General features: G+C 41.6%; 1 protein-coding gene across 2 annotated transcripts; it reads right to left on the bottom strand.

The window, feature by feature from the left end:
• Positions 1–2436: 2436 nt before the first annotated feature.
• On the bottom strand, positions 2437–10471 carry vwa1 (von Willebrand factor A domain containing 1). 2 transcript variants are annotated; one of them, XM_086278060.1, is made up of 6 exons: positions 10079–10471; positions 6311–6868; positions 5058–5381; positions 4418–4693; positions 3948–4223; positions 2437–3396 (listed from the first exon to the last, which is right to left on the bottom strand). In XM_086278060.1, exons 1-6 carry the CDS (start codon positions 10161–10163, stop codon positions 3368–3370), a joined length of 1548 nt encoding a protein of 515 aa, XP_086134186.1. In that variant the 5' UTR covers positions 10164–10471; the 3' UTR covers positions 2437–3367. The 2 variants fall into 2 exon arrangements, with proteins under 2 accessions (XP_086134186.1, XP_086134187.1); XM_086278061.1 differs by lacking the exon at positions 10079–10471 and adding an exon at positions 7902–9675.
• Positions 10472–19065: the final 8594 nt, after the last annotated feature.

Genomic DNA, 19065 nt, shown 5'->3' on the forward strand with positions numbered 1-19065 from the left:
GCTGAGCATCCAACATCTGCATGGAGGAGAGGAAGGCACTCACATTGCTTAGTAAAAACAACAGCGTTATCATCTTTCCGGGAAGCTAGGGCAGGTGCACGGTTTTGCTAAACCAGAAAGACTATCATGAGAAAATTCTGTCACTGTGGTTACAGGAAGAGGGTGATAGATTGTCTGTAGCAGTTAGAACAAGACAATATTATTGACCAGCCCTCATAACACAGGATATACCCAGGGGAAGCTACATCAAGTATGGTTCACCGAAGATATATAAACAATGTGTACCTTTAAGACCAATTGTTTGTATGATCAACTCGGTCACCTATAACATCTCAAAGTTTCTGGCTTTTGATCCTCAGTCCATTGGTAGGCAGCTCTAAACACCACATCCAGAACATCATTATGGAGGCAGGTGAAACAATGGTCTCGTATGATGTAACATTTCTCTTCACCTGCGTTTGAGTCACTGAAGTGGAGGTAGCTCACGAGGGATAACAGGACCTCTCTCAGCACCTACCAAGCGTGTTTTACTCTTAGAACTGTGTCTTCATTCCACATATTTCACATACAAAGGTCAGTGCTATCCTACACCACCAAGTCATTGGTTCAGGTATGTGGATGACACCTGGGTGAAAATCAGATCTCAGGACTTACCACAATTCAAGGATCATATTAACTTGGTGGAGCAACACATTAAGATATTTAAAAGCTACAGCTTTTATCTTTAATAAAACAGCTTACAGCTGTACTGTTAACCCACGCATAGGATCAGTATTAAGTTTTGACTCTCATCATCCACTGGAGTATCCACTGGGTGTCATCAGGACGCTACAACACAGAGCAAACACCATCCCCACAGACAGAGCAGCCAGGGAAACAGAAGAACATCACGTCAAGAAAGCCCTGAGTAAATGTGGTTATCCCAGCTTGATAAATGTTCTACTGATTTAGTAAGTAAAATTAAATTGAAGTGAAACTGAATGTAACCCCTAACCAAACCTAAAGTCTTAATTTGCACAGCCAACAACATAAAATAAACAGAAATCAACCAAAACTCTTGGATGTATTTTCTTTCTAAGTCACTTTTGACGTGGCATTCATGCAAGTTAATGACTGTGATGGAGGATTTTAACATTTTAAATGCATTTTTGTCACAGAACAAGGGCTTCCCGATTTGCCTCCATCACATTCATGTGCCATTCTATTTACCTGTCCAGGCACAAATATGTCACGGTTCTGGGACTTTCTGACCCAGCTTTTTGAGTTCTTGTGTTTTTATATTATGGTTTATGTTTTGAGTCCTTTGTTGTACTGTGTTTGCTATTTCCCTAGGTTTCAGTTATGGTTATCATAGGTTTATTTCTTAGGTTTTGTAATGCGGCTTCCCTATGTTCCATGTTGTGTCTACTGTGCCTTTCTGTACCATGTTTCAGGTTCCTATGGTCTGTCTCCCCAGTTGCTGTTAAGTTTACATGTCTAGAGTTCAGTCAGTGTGTTTCCTGTTTTACTTTGAAGGTCCATGTCTCATGTCAGTATTTCTAGTTTTGCTTCCCTTGTCTCGTCCAGCCTGATTACTCCCAGCTGTGCTCTCCTTCTTTGTCTCATTCCCTCGTTATCCCTCAGTATATTTAAGCCCTGTGTTTCTCTTTGTCAGTGTTGTAGTCTCCCTCATGGCTGTGTTTCCCTGTGTGTTAGTTATCCATGTCCCAGTTTAGTTTTGTTATATTTTTGTGCTGTTCTGCAATAAAGCAGCTTTTTGAGTTTAATTCCTGTGTGGTGAGTTTTGCATTTGGGTCCTTCTCCTGCCTGCACACAGCCGAAACATGACAAAATATAGTTTATCAATTTTTTTTGAGTTTTAGAATCTCCAATGATGTGATGAAAAAAGAAGTAACTGAAAACAACAACACAAGCTTGAAGGGCTGCTAATGTTACTGAAGTGTCCTTCCCCATGACACTGAACCATTTGTTTATGATGCCATGTACCTACAGAAAATCAAACGTGTCCCAAAGCATGACAGCAAATCTGTCACACACAACCGTTTTTCATCTAAAATTTAAAGGAGCCTCAACAGAGGTGTGCTACATTTTCCTCAGTGTTGTGATAGACTAAATCAGCTGCCTCGATAAAAAAAATCACAGTAATAAAATAATAAACCAAAATGAAAAAAAGTTGTCTAAATTTATTTCAAAAGATCAATTCTAGAGCTTTGTTGTTTGGAGAAGACCCTGCACAGATTAGAGTGGCTTCGAGAGCAGGCGGAGTCTGGGTGTTCAAAATCAGTCACCTGGACTTTTAACACCTCCAGCTCAAAAAGCATCAGCAGTAGTTTTTAGTCTGTGAGGTCCACCTCCACACATACCCATCAGACTTGGCTGTTTTTCCAGTCAGTAGTATTGTTATATGCTAAAATTTAAAATAAACAACCAAATATGTAAACAAAATTACAAAATGACTTTATTGAAAGCTGGTATTAAATTCCAAAGGCAGTCAGCATAAAATACATGTTTTCAGTATACAGTAAAAGAGAAGCCTGTAATCTTTTCAGTAGGGGGCAGCAGAGACTAGCTATAAAAGAAAGTCTTAAAATGTAAAGAGCATGTCTGTGAAGAAGTTATAGATTCTTATATTTGCATGATTTTCAGATTAATAAATATTACTGGATGTACAAGACATCGGTAGAAGGCTACTCTCAGCTACACAGATCTGCACATCATATACAGCATCCCTCTACTTTCAGCACGTGGTTGGTGTTTTTATAATATAAGATAAGATAAGATAACCTTTATTAATATCTTGAAAGGTCAAAGCAATCGTAACTGAATCTGCCCAAAGCTTTAATCTTTTGAATATTGTCAACTGAAGCAGAATTCATTGCATTCATCAAAAATGTAAATCAGATGTTTTCTGTGCGTTATGCGGATTTGGGGGAGGGAGCAGATTTGAACACATGGCCCGCATATGGTGGGAACCCCTTTTTCAAAACAAGCCACATAAAACCTCAACATTCCCATCACACCCTTCTCCGTAGCTGCGAAACACACCTACAAATTATGTTTCTTTAATGCACGTCCTTAATGTGAAGCATCATTTAGTACAGGGGCAAACCAGATGAGAAGATAAAAACAGGAAAGTAGTTATTCCTTTGTGTCGCAGATTGCAGTCAGCATGTGGCTGTTTTTCCCCCCCGACTACTCTTAAGTGTCCATAGCTTCCACATGAGTGTTCGGTAAGCCAACCCACACGTCACTCCTGGAGGATTTCCACAGAGGGGAAAGGCAGGGAAAAGAATTATGGATGAAAGTCAGCATTCTTCTCGCCTTCGTCCCTCCATGTTTGGTAAGGTACAGCTGCAGTCTCAGGGTGCTATGATTGGTAGCCATACACTAATGCATCTAAAGGAAAAGAAGGAAAGAAGCAGCTGAGATATTAGTATTTATACATTTTAAGCTCTCAAACTTACATACAAAGTGCACACATGGGGCATTTATTAAGGAATTAAAATAACTAACTGTGATTTCTGCTTCCACTCACAATACAGAGCAACTTTCACTTGCAGAGTTTGCTGCAGTGCAAAATTACATTTAAATAAGTAATTTTAAAGACTATTAATATTTAGTAGCTGTTGCTGGTGAGGCCTGTGGGTTACCCACCTAAACCAGGAAAAGGATCCCAGAGAAAGATGTTTTTTTTCAATGGTCTGATCTCAATAAACAAGACTTATGTGAACTCTGCTCTACTGAGGTACTAATTGAAATCTACTATATGCATGGTTTGATACTGTACCAAAATAGTGCATGAGTTTTTGCTTTGTATAATTTTTTAATTTTCTTTTGGCCTCAGTGTTTTGTAGAAAAACTTCAAACTAATCCATAATATATTAACCAACTAACTTAAAAAAAATTCAATTCCTTGGTGCTTTTTAATCTACCAGGCCCGCACTCACCTGAGTGAAACTGTGCCGTGCAACACAGTCCCTCTCCCCGTGCCGTCCGGTAAATGGGTGACACGCACACTCTAGCCGAAGGGGGCAGGTGCGTGAGCCGTGTTGAGAGGGAGTCGGGTGGCAAGTAGAGGGAGGAGCGCTGACCAGGGGCAGAGCTTTGCTGTCCCTCCCAGGTGAGCCAGTAGCCCCTCAAGTGAGATGTGCCACCGTTCCATTCAACCTCTACTGAGTCACTACCCACTGTAGTCAACTGGAGGTCTGCCAGCGCTGGAGTCACTAGAGACAGAGACCATTCAAAAGTTTGGTTATATTTCGAAAGGAAAGAGAACTATAAAGCAGTGAAGCAAAAAAACAAAACAGCAGGAGAACTGACCATTTCAGAACTGAACGGAACTACAATTATCTGGAATTTAGGATGCAGAATGAATAAGACAATGAAGGAGTGGGATTATGACCTAATTTGACCTCACCTTCTTGAGTGCACACTTTGACAGACATGGCTTTCTCCTTTCCTGAGGCGTGCCTGGCAGTAACAGTGACCAAGTAAGTGGTATCTGGTTGGAGGTTTCTGAGCAGAGTAGAGTTCTGACTTCGACTCAGTTGGACATAGTGCACTTTACCCGTGGGCAGGGCTGAATATTCAACAGAGTAACTCTCAACCATCCCTGGTTGGAGAGGACCCCAGCTGACCCGAACACTGCTTTGTCCAGGCTCGGAAACTGTTACCACAGCTGGGCTCAGCACCTCTGGTGTGTAAGAGAGACAAGAACAATTGCTGAGGCAGTAGAAAAAATATGAGGAGAATATGATGATTTTCACTTTGAATTTTTTCTTCTTCACCGAACCACAAAATAAAATCTTTTACACAAGCTTTTTAATTGCAGTGGATTTAGCTTTTATTTTCTTATTGTGGGCCTATAACAAAGACATTTCATTCAGAATGTCAACAAAATTGACAGTGTTGCATGCAGAACAGATAAAAAGAGCAAATTCCTAAATTTGAGAGACTGCAAAAGCAAATTAGAACTTTGACTTTTTATATTTATAGCAAACCACTGAAAAGGTTTTGTGCAACTTGCAAAGCAAGCGTATATATAGAGAGAACTCAACCTGGTCTAGTTCTGAAGGTGACATGGAGGTCGTTAAAGGCTTGTTCGTTGGACTCTGGTCTCAGTATGGCGATATAGTTGGTGTCAGGCTTCAGGCCAGTTAACCTGGCAGTGCTGGAATCCGCAGTCTGGGTAAGTCTCTGGTACGGAGGTCCTCCAGTGAATACATCAGGCCTACTGGTCTCAACCCCACCGACTCCTCTCCGAAGTTCTTTGAAGAGGATCTCATAGTGGCCCGTCAACCCGGACAGAACGGGTCGCCACTGCAGTGTGGCGGAGCTGGTGGAGACGTCTCGAACGTGAATTCGTTCAGCGCGGATGATCTCTGTTGGAGACGGCAGGATCTCGTGTTAGCGCGTGCACACGTTGTTGGGGTTGAGTTATCATTTTTAATTTTCAAAAAGGAGGAGAAATGATGGTGACAGGACAGAAGGAGCGCTAAAAATGCCTTGGCTTCAGTCAGCTACTCACATAGACTCCCAGACTTTGAAACCTAAATGCATTCACAGCGACAGCACTGAGACAACCTGAAATAGCCAACCCAGTGAGGCCCTGCAACAAAATAACAATTTTCCCAGATGCACTGATATCTGTGATTAAATCCTTATGCACCCAGCAAGGACTGATGCATTCCACCTTGTTCTACACAAGCCCTATTTTCTATTATGCATCATATCTTACAGCTGTTGTATAAATGCTGTAGTGACCCTTGTGAGTGTTATGGCAGTTACCTAATCCATCCAGAGAAATGGCTCATCTTCCAGGTCTCTATATATAAATATATATGTGTGTGTGTCATGTTGGGCATAGTGCTGGATGGAGCAGAAAGAGATGTTGAATCATTAATCCATTAATAGATTGGCCTATCTCATTACAGGGACTCATACACATGCACACAGAGTGTCCCGGCTAGTTGGTCTCCTTGTCTTCAAGAGCATGTGTGGAATTAGGGAGAAGCACAGAGAGACATGTAATACATCACTGAGGCAGGATATAAGTGTTATTGTAGCTGTTTGAATGGAAGGGGGGTTTCTCAAAGCTACTGAAGCGTACGAGCAATCCAGCTTTAATTGGTCAGGATCAATCATAAATAATATTTTTCCCAGTCTCTGTAGTACAGGCATGTGCAGATACACATTTTTTTATTGAGCAGAATGTGTGTTGTGTTCAGTCCAACAACAAATTCTAATTATCTGTTCATTCTTTAAATCTTTTATTTGCAACACATAAAGACACTACCCATGCTGTACTCACCAATAATGGCATCCCGGAATTCCTTTGTGATGATGCTCATATCGTCAATGTCCACAAAGTGCAGGTGGTCCTCCACAGGTGGGCTCACCACCTGCCTCAACACCTGGTAGTTGCCATGGCCAGTGGACACGACCAGCACGGCCACACCATCATCCCGAAGCTGGGCCATCGGTCCAGTCACATCCCCTGGTTTTACCCCATCAGTCAGCCACACTAGCACCCTCGGGAGATTTTCCCGGGCGCCGCCAGCCTTTCCAGGACGCAGGACCCACTCCTTCACCATTTTCAGCGCCTCAACTGTGTTGGTGTCCCCCCTGAGAGGCTTGATGGTTTTCAAAGCGGCCTGAAGGCCACTTTGGGTGCTGTATTTATCAAAGCCGAACTCGAGACGTGGTTTGGTGCCCACCTGCAGAAGTCCTACCCTTACCTGGTCCTCTCCCAGCGAAAAGGGGGAGATGAGCTCGGACAGGAAGGCTAGCATTCGGGAGTGCTCGTAGGATGACACACTCCCCGAGGAATCCACCAAGAAGAGGACGTCCCCCTCACAGCAGTTCAGCACTGTGGAGAAGCAACAAACATCAATACAGTCATTAATATGCATATCAGGCGAGCGGAATCAGTTACTGACTTGCGCCAACAACTCTCTATGATTCTGTTTTTCCACAGGTCTCTTTTCGTGCTTCCCTCTACACACATTTCCATCCTGTTTTTATGAGAGAGAAAAACAGTGTCACAGTGAACAAATCTTATAGAGAAAATTGTTTGTTTTACATGAAAGCAGAAGAAAGTTAAAAGCAAAACCCCCCAAAATAGGCTGTGGTTTTGGAGATAAGAAGACTGTAAAACAAACAGAGGAAGTACAAAACTGATGCAGGCATCATGATACTGTAACTTCAAAGTTGGATAATGGATTAAAGGCATCCAAGCACAAAGCTACGGGTGGATTATTTTTTTTCCCACTCCCTAATTTTGCATATCTTATAACAGAAGCAACAATGCCCAAAGTAGAGGAACAGGCATGACAGTAGCTGTGCTGGGTACTGGTGGGAGAGAGGGAGGGAGTGGAGAAAGGAGGCGGGACGAGGGAAATAAAAGGCGTTAAAAGGAGAGGAATGAAGCTGGGGGGTACTGCCAGTTTCATGTGAGGGATGAAGAGGAATGCTGGATGACCATATACAGAGCAGGAAACAGTAGCACAACAAGCAGAACTTAGCTTCAAATCTACAGATTGTGCACAGATCCAAAAGAAATCCTGCCTACTGTTAAAATCGTCACTCGAGAAATCAGAAACTTTTAAGATGAAGACTTTGGACTACACATATATGACTCTGCAGAAAATACAGTTATATAGGCGTGTAATTCAGTGTCTCATTTTTTAAATATGTCAAGGTCCAACGCTTGACATGAGGTGTGGACTAGGCTTCAAGGTGTTGAAAGCTGAGCAGCGAAGCATGTATACACACAAATCAAGCGTGTGTGCACACATGCCAGCCTGCATGCTTGCTGCCTTTTTCCCCTCTATCAACCTAAAGAATTCCTTACATCACTCTTGTTTGGAGCAAGAGTGCTGTTGCGTATAGGAGCCCCTTACCTCTGCGTTTGTGCAGGTACGCCTTTATCTTCAGACCTACTGCTGGAGCGAGCCATTTTATCGTTCTTTATTGCCGTGGTTGAATGCTGTCTCGGGTTATCGCATGCACTACAGATCTTAGCTAATGATGTGATGGAGAAAAATGAAGCGTGAGTAAAACAGCAAGCAGATCAGGCTGAGCACCTTACAAAAACATATGAGTATGTTATGAGGGGGTTTTTTGGGGCTAAAAACACAGTGAAGATTTAAATAGGTTGCATGTTGGGATGAGAACGATATGAAAAAGATAAAGCTTGAACAAGAGTAGAAAAGCACTATAGAAGTTTAAATGAATAAAATTGAGTGGTATTCCTGTCTAATTTTGCACATTTTCTTTAAATGACCTTGTTTTTGTACCGTTACATTCGCAGTGTAGTGGTGTCGCTGGTTTGACTGCAGCTCGTAATGCAAAAATCCCCCCTTGGGGTTTTGTCATGAGAAGCATGAAACTCTGCAAAATAGAAACATGCAGAGCTACCCACACTGGTGACGCTTTGTAACATGGGAACAACCAGAAGCAGCCAAAAAATATAAGGCACAGAATTGGTACCAGTGGTTGATGACTGGTCTCTGGAAGGTACAAGGCACTGCCTCAGTATAATACAATACAATAAGCTACTTCATTTTCAGACAGTCTAAGGTCTAAAGCAGGGGTGCCAAATATAGAGCCCAGGGGGCCCGAATCGGGCAGTAAACTGGGCAGCTTTGGAAAATGGGAAGGAGAGCGTTAATTCAGGATTTGTTAAAATGTAAGTTTTACAGCTTTTTCCTTCTGATAAAGATCTCTATACCACACTAAAGTAATCTACCTACTACATAAGTTTCTGGGGGTTTTTTGTTTTGTTTTTTACTATCAGCACGCAGTCAGAAAACAGATTTTCTGTTTACAGGACAGTCTGGATAATGAACTACTAGAACTTTGTTACACATTTATTTGTTAGTGCTGCAAGAATTCTCTCATGTGCTACACTACAGCAACATTTCTCTTGAAATTGCGCTTCTTTTTCTATTAAGACATGGGGTGGGGTTGAAACATAGACTTAAATGTCTTTACACAGGTCTGGCCCACTCACATCAAAGTAAACAGAAAATAAGTTTGACATCCTGGGTTTAGAGCATAGTATAACTTTACTTTTTGAGCCTTTATTAGACATATGGTTAATTATTAGTGATTTATAACTGTTGTTAAAGGTTACAGACATAAGACCTTTATTTAACTAGAGTAAAAACAGCAAGTACATTTATATAAAGCCCAATTACCGTAGACCAAGTTATCTCATCGTATCCCTATAAATGGAACAGCAAAGCATCAGCATATCCCTAACTACAGACACTCATAAATATCCACTCTCACTAAGAAACCTGCCGGTGCCATCACCACCTGGGGAAATCTCTGTCACTTTGCGGTCATGAGCTTTGCCAGAATGGCGCAAAGGCACTGCTATGATAAGAGCTGATAGGATTGGTTTAGATTTGGAGTCTGCAAATCAGCAGTTACTGATCAGAATTAAAAACATCTTATAAAGAGGAGCATCTGCATGTTTAGAAAAAAACCCCATAAGATGCATCAAATCTGTCATTCTTTGCACTCTTGTGTTCTACTAACATTAACCAGAATTATCCTTTAAAAACAAAAAACCTTTTCCAGCAGACCTGGAGGTTATTTGGTCTTCCCCTTATTAGAAGTCTGTTGTAAAGCCCTGAGATGTCATCAACTGACAATAACCTGAGAATTCCCGGGAGCACCTGAAGCCATCCTCAGCATGCCTGCGTGGTCGATCAGAGTGCCCCCACCCATGCCCCTAGCCCTACTGTATGAAGTCGCTACTCCTGGCTGTAAGATTTCATCAACAGATAATTCAATACCTGGAGTCATGCCACTTTACTGAGAACACTGGTGTAATGTCAACCCCACCCTAATCCGCCCCGAGCCCAGCTGTATTCCTTTTATTATGTGGCACCAACGCTTTAAGTCGCTTTATTTACAAAAATTACAGATTATTGTGGCTCACATTGTTTTATTTGTAATCTTCCTCTTTTAAAAAAAATGTTTTTGTCTGCTAGTCGCTATCGCCCCCCTGTTATGCAATGCAAATAATTATAATTAGACTGGTTTCCACTGAATCAACGGCGCTTACCTCCTTCAGGTGGGCTGTTCTGTGCGGTTGAGGGCCGCAGAAGCAAACACATCAGCATCCACGCAAATAACATGTGGCCCTCCATCAGAACTCTTACGAGTTAGCTCCACGGAAGAAAATATATATGTGGGACAAATGTTAGGGCTTCTTCAGTCAACCATACATCCAGCCTGAGGAGCGCACTCCGGGTTAGTAAATCACAGGCAGAGGCATAATTCAGCCTGTATGAGTCACATTCAGCCCGGCTTTTTTTATTTTGCTTCTTATCTTTCTTCTTCTCTGACCATGACCACGCTGTCTCTAACCGGAGTCACTGGGAGTTAAACTTAAACTGGAGCGAAAACTTCCAGACTGCGTGCGTAAGGTTTGGACGCTCCTGATTAACCCAAACGCGCTTCGCCCGCGCTCGGGACACGAAGCGAAACCAAAAATTCCGGGAACACTTTCAAAATAAGATGTCTTACTGCGAAGCAAAGCGGAATGGATTTTTGCCTGAGAGGAACCAAATCGTTTTTTTTAAAGGGGGGGGGGGGGGTGTCTTTAATGATTATGTTATTTTGATGTTAAGCAGCCTAATTACCGCCGTAACAAAATAATACTATTAAGGGAAACAAACCCAGGCCCTTTTATTTTTATAACTGTCAAAATAATTTTATTTTACATTTTACAAATGTAAAAATAAATCATGTTCAGCGCTTCATTTTTAAAAAAATTTAAAACAGACATTAAACAAAACCTAAAAACAGTTCATTCAGAAGGTTTCCTTTCAGACTATCACTATTCCTCAAGAGTCAACCTTGTAATTTCTTTAAGTAGTCTTTAGGAATATTTCTCCAGAAGTCTTGAAGGACATTCAAAGCTCCTCTTTGGATCTTGGCTGCTTTTTGTTCTGCTCTCTGTCGAGGTGATCACACTGCTTCAATAATGTTGAGCTCCAGGCTCTGTGGAGACCAGTCCACTGTGTGTTTCTATCCAGGTATGCCTTTACTGGTTTGGCAGAGTGTTTTCTATGGTTGTCATGGTGTCATAAAGCTGCTAATCAGATTCTTTCTGCCTTGTATTGCATAGTGGATCCAAATCTGATGGTACCTTTCTGCATTCATAATTGCATCAGTTTTGACAAGATCTCCAACACCACTGACTGAAATGTAGCCCCAAACCATGACTGAGCCTCCACTGAGTTTTACAAATGGCTCCAGATTCATCCTGACCTCTTCAGTATGGAGTAGCAAAACTTTAACCAAAAAAATTAAAATCACTCCGTCACTGGAGTAATTGGAACTCTCCAGAAAATAATTTAAAAATCTAGTCTTTTAAGGCTTCAAAAACCCAATTTTCTCAATTAGTATCATGTTATATGGGGCAATGGGGTTCTAAATGAAGCAGAACTAAGGTTTCACATACTTCACAAACAAGAGCAGGGTTCATGTGGGAGAAAAAGATCATATCAACTTGGATTCAAGCATATGTATCAGTGCTTGAACCCAGTCGTGAAAACATTAGTAAGTTTGTTTGGATGTGTAGCCAGCCACTTTCATGATTCTAATGCTTTGCTAGAAAAGTCAACTTTTTTGAAACTGGAAAACAAAGTTTGCATGTGTGGTGTGGTTGCATGATTCCCAATATTTCCCAGAACATTTAAGCTGCCTATAAACTTGTTTCTGCACAGTGTGGAAAAGCAATCAAATCAGTCAACACTGCTGAAGCATGTGAGCAACTGATCCGTTTATTTTGAAGGTAGGACTCCTTGAACTTCCTCGTGGTTACTGTTACTTGACACAACTCGCTCTTTAGCTTTTCACTCCTCCTCTCTCCTGTCTCCCCTGTAACTCAGAATAGTAAATAGGCTCCACTATCCAGGCGTCAACATCTTGAATCTGATCCAGGACAAGAGTTAAGTCTTCAGATTACCCCATTAACAGAGTCTGGAAATAGAGAACCCACCAAAAAAGTCACTTAACAGTTTTTTGCTCACAACTCATTAAAAGGACTCGCCAAAGGGAAGAACTGTCTAATACAGGGTTTGTAACAATTGAAAAATTCAGAAATACGAATAGAAACAAAGGATTTGTACAAATATAACTTTTTTTTATTATATATTGTCTTGTGACATACTTGTAGATTTTGTCCTCAAAGAGTAATATTTAGACTTTTGCATTTATCTTATTTACTATAACGGTAAGACTACCAAGTATTCCAGCTATCCGAAAGATTAAGGAAACCTCTGGTTTACCAAGAGCAACCACAAATACTTTCAGCATTCAAACCACTGGGAGTGAATCTGTGAAATTACACGGCACACAGTCTTGAGAGTGGAAAAAAGGTAAACAGCTCTCCATGCAGACTATTCTCTGTGTTCAACCATTGTGCCTTTTTAAAAACTAAAGTAAGATTTACATGTAGAAAGTAAATAAAGTGGACAATTACGCACAGGCATGCATGAAGTCACCTACTGTATGATTCAACATGGAAACTATTAATATTGTATGTGTGTGAGAGACACAAACAAGGAGGAAAACGGACTGTAGGAGGGAATAAATGGATGGAAGAGGATGTTAGAATTCAAGTGGGACCAAACAAAGCTCTGAATTCTTCTGTGACGCATCGTGTTCAAATACTTGTATTCTTCCAGTAAGACACTGACAGTAGGCACACCCATCCCAATACACACACCTAGAAACTAAACAACCCCACTACAGTGCAGTCAGTGATTCAGAAGCATTATGAGAGCTGAAATTTCTTTATAATCATCTGTATTGGAAACATTGTGTAATTGTAACTGGCGATAAAAGACAAGTGCAAACATTGAATCATGCTTGCTTGTATTGTGTCATGATTTAAGAAAGAGTCGGACGTCCCTGACAAATTATGTTTGTGATGAGTTGGACATATTTATTTATTTGAATGCAGCCTTGCTAAAACCGGGCCCAAAGCTCCCTGTCACATCACGATCCATTTACACTCTGCTGCTTCTGCTCAACAGACATGCAACATTAATTTCTCTGTGGTTTTTTTGTGGACCTCCCCCTCCAGGGCTGAACAAGTTCTCACAAGCACAGTTGCGGTCCCCATGGTCATTGACACTGTGCCGGATGATTTTTACAGTCTCGTCAGTGAGCTGTAAATCACTTACATTCAGTATACCCCACTCACAGTGACGCGTGTGTGTATGTGCATGCGAGCAGTAAATAGCCTAATATGTATGTGCGCGCACACACACACAGCAACACATTTCTGTCCATATTTCACACTGTCAAACATTGCATCAGTTGTGCAGTGCGTGACCAACTTGTGCCGAGGACACAAACTGTGTTAGTGTTTGATATTGCACTGAAATCCACAGAAATGGCCAGCTGTTTCCACCCAGCACAGCCTCATGTCAACACACTTTCTACCCCTGGCTTGATTACTGTACATTGTCAGTTTATGCGACCTTTACACAGACTTGTTTATGCTCATTTGTGCGCACCTTCACATCCTTGCAGGGGTAACGAATACAAATCTTTTAAGAGGGACAACAACAGCGGAATAAACTTGAACTTTTAGCTGAGGAAAAATAGCTGCAGAGGGAATGGGTGGGACGGGAGGAGAGGCGAATACAGTAAGATGTCATCGAGGCAATGGAAGAGTTTACAACATTTTGTTCATCACAACACTCAGAGCGGGATAACAGGAAGCCTGAAAACAATTTTTAAGCAGCTCCAGCTACTGCTCCTTTAATAGTCTCTTGTAAATTTGGCCTACAGTGATTGTGGCTACCCCTTAAAAATTTGTCAGCAGAGGATTTGGCTGCTTATAGGAATGCCACTTTTTGATGGTTAAGTAGAATTCCACAGAGTTATATTTGCCAGTGTTTTTCTCTGCCTTCTTGTCAGTCTATGGTATTTAAGGTTTGGTTCACAGCAAACTCTTATGCAGATTTCTGGAAGACGAGCAGGAATGTTGCCCTCTTCTCAGTGGAAAAAAGACTGCAAGAAAAGCCCCCATGAAACACTGATTTTGGAGAGGAATATGTGTGATGTAGTTACAGTGATGGATAAGAGGGACAAATAAAATGGATTCCAAAAGCAGAAAAATCTTGCCAGCTTGGGACTTTTCAGGCAAATGGAAACCGGTTTTGTTCCGTATAGCCCAGAAGCCTCTTTGCCTCCTGTGCAGTGGATTTTGAGAAGATAAACAAATAATAAAGCCATTAAACTAAAAATATAGACAGGAAAGTCTAAGGGATTTCCCATCAGTGGGATGTGCAGATGAGTACCCACTGCCTTCCTGAGCAACACAACCCCATCCCGTTCTGCGTCAGAACTTCTTTCCTGCCCCCACCAACCATTATCCTGTATATGTCCATAGTGGCTCGTATTTTGAGCTAATCAAAGGCCTATCCTAAAGTCTCAACTTTTACATCAAAAAGTGTCAGTCAGTGTAAAAGTGAGCCAATACTGGTTTTATAGGATCCCTCTTCTAGAAAACCTTTGCTCTTTGCAAAGTGTTCCAAGAAGCTAAGATTTAACTGTATCCAGGGAAATGCTCAATCATCTCTTTTCCCCAAACAAATACGACAAGTTACATTAAACACAAGCGACTGTCCAATTCTTTGCGTGATTTCAGAAGAATAAATCAGACTGTGTATTTAAGTTTGGACAGAAGCACCCGTGCCTGCTTACTATCTTTGAGCAAAACTGTATGCAGCCAGAGCCATCTCACTAGTTAGAACATCTGTTTTGCAGTAATCAACAGCCAGCGAGTCTCCACGCTAGTGAGGCCAACACCCACTGTATGTTTCCACACTAAAATTTCACATACGGCCTTCGGCTGTGCCAAGTTGGGTCACTGGAGTTTTGCCCTTTTACCAGGCCCAGCTCCTTTAGAGGTCGGCTCAGACAATGGTCTTACTGTGCTGAGGATTGCCAGACAGAGTTTATTTACAGATGGAAGATAAATCCACTCATTGTTTTGGCCCGGTGTTAATACAAAGTCATCACAGCGAGTTGGTTAAACTTAAGAGAACTGGCTGACAGTGTAGAGTCAAATTTTCAATTGCACCTACCAGCTGAGGTAAAAAACAAACAAACCAAAAACCCTATTATTTATGAAGAAGCTGACAGAAAGAACATTTAAAGGGTAAATTTAACAGCACAGCAGCATGTAAGAAGCCCTTAATGAGCCTGAGGTCCTTTGGAAGGGGTCTACGTCCTCAATAGAGGAACCCAGACCACAAGAGTTCTGCTTTGTTGTTATAGTTCAGCCAGTTTTTTTTTTAAAAAGTCATTCCATTCACAGCTCTCTCATTCTGCATAACACAAAGGTCTTCATCCAACAGAACAGAGTGCTCAAAGAACCTTTAATGCTTACCAAAAGCAGAGAAATACTAAAGTCCCACTTATTCAGAAACCACATGAGAAAGGTCATTGGCGGTGACTCATCGATGTCAGAGTTCTCCGAGCGCTGGCTGCACTCGTGCGGCCTGTGGGAAGGAGGATGGTAGGCTACAGTTGGCTGAATGTAACAGCATTTTCTCACATTCACAGGCAAACACAGCCCAGTACTGTGCTGAACTGTGTGTTTGTGCCTGTATTCACGGAATAAGTCAATCCTGTAGTTTCTTTCCTGCCTCGTCTTCTCAAATCTTTCTTTCATTCTTTCTTTTTCATTCTTCCCCAGAATATCCCTCTCCCCAACTGCTTTTAATATTGCATGCCTATCATTGTCCTTTCTCTTTTTCACAATCCCTCTTTCGGTTTGCTCTTTTGGCCACGGCAGACAGCAGCTGGATTCTCCATTCTCTCCTCCCTTTTCAGTTCCTCACCCTTTTATTGCTCCTCATCCCGCGCACTTTCTCCTCAACAGACTCACATGCCTTCTACCATTAGTAACACATTTGTATACTATACAAATGCACAAGTACACTGACAGAGATCTACACATATGTACGTACATGCACAAGATGTGGCTGAAGTCACTTTTGTGGTATGTCTGAGGGTTTAAAAGAAGAAGGGATGTGTTGTAATTACAAGTGCGTCCAGAGTGGAATCTGTTAGGGCAGGTTGAGTTGGGGGAGGACCTGGCAACCTATCAAAGGTATCAGTGAGGCAAACCAACCCCCTCCCTTACATCTCTGTTCTCTAAAGGAGTGCTCACATGAAAAGATGATGCACACAAAGGTTTATGTAATGTTCCGAAGGACATTTCGTGCTGCAGACGCTTTAAATCAAGAGTGACTGCGAGGTTGACATCTTGAAGAGCAAACGCCTCACCAGGTCGGACAAACAATCTGCAGCCCTTTAAGGACAGAAACAGGGCAGCTGTGCCAGCCAGCCCATCCCGCCTTTCCCTGCAATCACCTGTCATCCACATCCGCTGCCTCCCATGTTAAGCCTGGGCCTTTCACTACTTGGCACATACAACACATGCTCAGTTTATTTCTCTCTCTGTTATCAAATTCTTACTTCCTGCTCTTTCATCTAAAAGCACATACACACCCAACACAATGCCCCACAGGTCATAAACTCCACTCTGTCTTGGTTTCATACAACTCCCCTCGCGTGGAGCGTTGAGGTGACAGAAAGAAGAAGCCTGACATTGTCTGTTAGCGAAAACGCTGCGAAGTGGGGAGACAGGAGAGGTGTTTTGTTTGAACTTGTCTGGCTTGAGTTTTGCCTGTCTGCCTGTGTGTTTTCCAATGAGTAATCCATTGTAAGACTGAACACACATATGTACACACACAGCTCTAGTACAAGACGGAAGAGGGGTTTTGGTTCAGGTGTGATCGATTGGCGAGATACGAAGGCTGGGTTAAAGACTTTGTCTTGTTCGTGTGCAAAAAAATACCTAAAGTTCCAAGGTTGGAAAAAAAGTGTCAATATTGGCTGCTAGGCAATAATGTAAACATTAAAACTGTCAGACAAGTGTTTTGACTGGTCCTCTCTTAAGTCCAGACCACAATATATCAACAGGATGCAGGATGGACGGGCATTAAATATTCACTGTACCCAGAAGATGATTCTTCTGTGATCCCCTAATGTTTCTTGCATTTACCGCTAACTGCAGATTGTTGCTTTTGAATAAAAAAACTAGCATTAGTATAAATTTCATGGGCAGATTGAATGGTGGCAAACTTAAGTTTCTATGTAAGATCAAAAATAATATATTTTCCACAACAGTCTGGGATGAATTACCAGAAAGACAAACCCCCTTTAGCCCCAGGCACACTTTTTTTTCTTACCACACATTTGAAAATGGTAGCAGGCTAACACACAAAACCACAGGCAAGACTATGTGCATGCTCAGTAGCATGTTCTTCTAAGAATCTAAGTAACTTAAAAAGATGTCAAAAAAGTTGACATATGAAATATTTCAAATAGGTTACAGCAGTGTATTTGGAAACCACAACTGTTAAAGACAAAATAAGTAGATCAAAAATATAACGCAGGGATTTGAAAATGCTCCTTTCCTTACAGCACTTGTGTGGAGACACAGGCAGATGGCAGATTTTTGAACTCCTGTGTAAAAGCACTCTGTGTGGAATATGTAGGCAGTTGCAAAAAATTTATATTTGCACATCAAGGTACTTGCCTTTGCAAGCATGACTGAGACCACACATTTGATAGATCAGAGTTAAGCCTGCCCAGCGGTAAAACAGTTAATTTTAATCCCAGCAGTGCTATAAAAAGTAGCACCGGTGCGCTGGTAACAGCAGAAATGTGTTTGCCAGGGACACTGAGGGCAGGTGTGCAAATACATAGCCTGAATTTTATGCAAGACGGCGCAGCGGTTCACCTCGTATTATCTTTTCTACCACTGCTTTTCAACACTCAAGGTTTTTCAAACTCATATCCTGGGCTTTTATTTTTCCCTGATTACAAGTTGAGACAAGCTGAAAAGGTTATGTCTGTAAGGCTGATAAGTCATCGGGGTCCTATTTAGCAACTCTTTACAGTGCCTCTAATCTGTATATTGTCTGTGATTAGCGGTGCTGTACTTGCTGTGTTTAATGTATGAATCATTATTCAAACTATTCAAGAAAGAAATTAAATAAATAAAGACATGCCACTGTATATATCATCACATCATACATAGGCTTGTGTATGATACTCTTGGGGCTGTATAAACAGGATGGCTCTGAGGGTCAGACAAATACGGCTCACATAGGTTTGGAGATTCCTCTGTGACAAGGCCCGGATATTATTATGACAAAGTACCCACACTGTACTGGCTGTTCTTTCACACAAAGACCTGGTGGGAGTGTAATCCACCTTTGCTCACATATCCTGTGTTTGCATTAGTCTTTGTTTTTGGGTTTGTTTGGTTTTTTTTGTTTTTTTTGGGGTGGGGTGGGGGGGTGGGGGGGGGTATACAGTACAAGTGGAGGAGCTGATGACACAGACGGGAAAGGAGTGAGAAGGCAAACACGCAAACACAAGATATACGAGAGAACATCAGCCATAACACAGACCACAGAGTGCATATACAAGGTCTGGGTAAAATACACGTGTAATAAACATTTTGGGACGAGGTCAGAGAGACCTCTTAGAAGAGTATTTCAAAAGTGGATCCACTAAACCGAGCTATTTCAGCTTTGTGTTCAGAGGAACACAGTTATAAAAACAGAAATAAAAAGTAAGAAAGTAAAAAAATGAAAAAGAATGAGGGGAAAACAAAGCTCGTGAACCAAATGTTGCACATTAGACAAATGTTCCCAGGCCTTCCACTAGGAAGAATAAGATATACACTGAAAGACAAACGGTTGTTTGAAAAGGTTCAGGGACCTTTTTCTGAACCTTGTAGAAGATGTGCATTCATCCGGAGGTCACTTGGAACAGCTGTTTCTAGGGAAGCATGCAGTTTTTGTTTTGTATAAATTGACTGGAGGCTATGTTATGCTGTGTTAATCTGAACATTTTACTTTAATACTTCATTTATCATGTGCCTTGGCCTTCCTTTCCCCCAAAAGACTTGCGTTTGAAGTATATATATATATATGTATATTT

The sequence above is a fragment of the Aulonocara sp. 'chitande type north' Nkhata Bay genome, linkage group LG20 (assembly GCF_057382095.1).
Source record: "Aulonocara sp. 'chitande type north' Nkhata Bay isolate Kocher_YH1m ecotype deep benthic linkage group LG20, A_spYH_male_GT1.1, whole genome shotgun sequence".
Classification (NCBI taxonomy): Eukaryota; Metazoa; Chordata; class Actinopteri; order Cichliformes; family Cichlidae; genus Aulonocara; species Aulonocara sp. 'chitande type north' Nkhata Bay.

Bases quoted from the DNA above. Each gene is read 5' to 3' on its own strand.
- vwa1 (XM_086278060.1), bottom strand. From the start codon at position 10,163: ATGGAGGGCCACATGTTATTTGCGTGGATGCTGATGTGTTTGCTTCTG. The intron at 4,694-5,057 runs GTTGAGTTCTCT...CTTACACACCAG, and splicing joins CACCTTCAGAACTAGACCAG to AGGTGCTGAGCCCAGCTGTG. The intron at 4,224-4,417 runs GTGAGGTCAAAT...CTCTGTCTCTAG, and splicing joins CAAAGTGTGCACTCAAGAAG to TGACTCCAGCGCTGGCAGAC.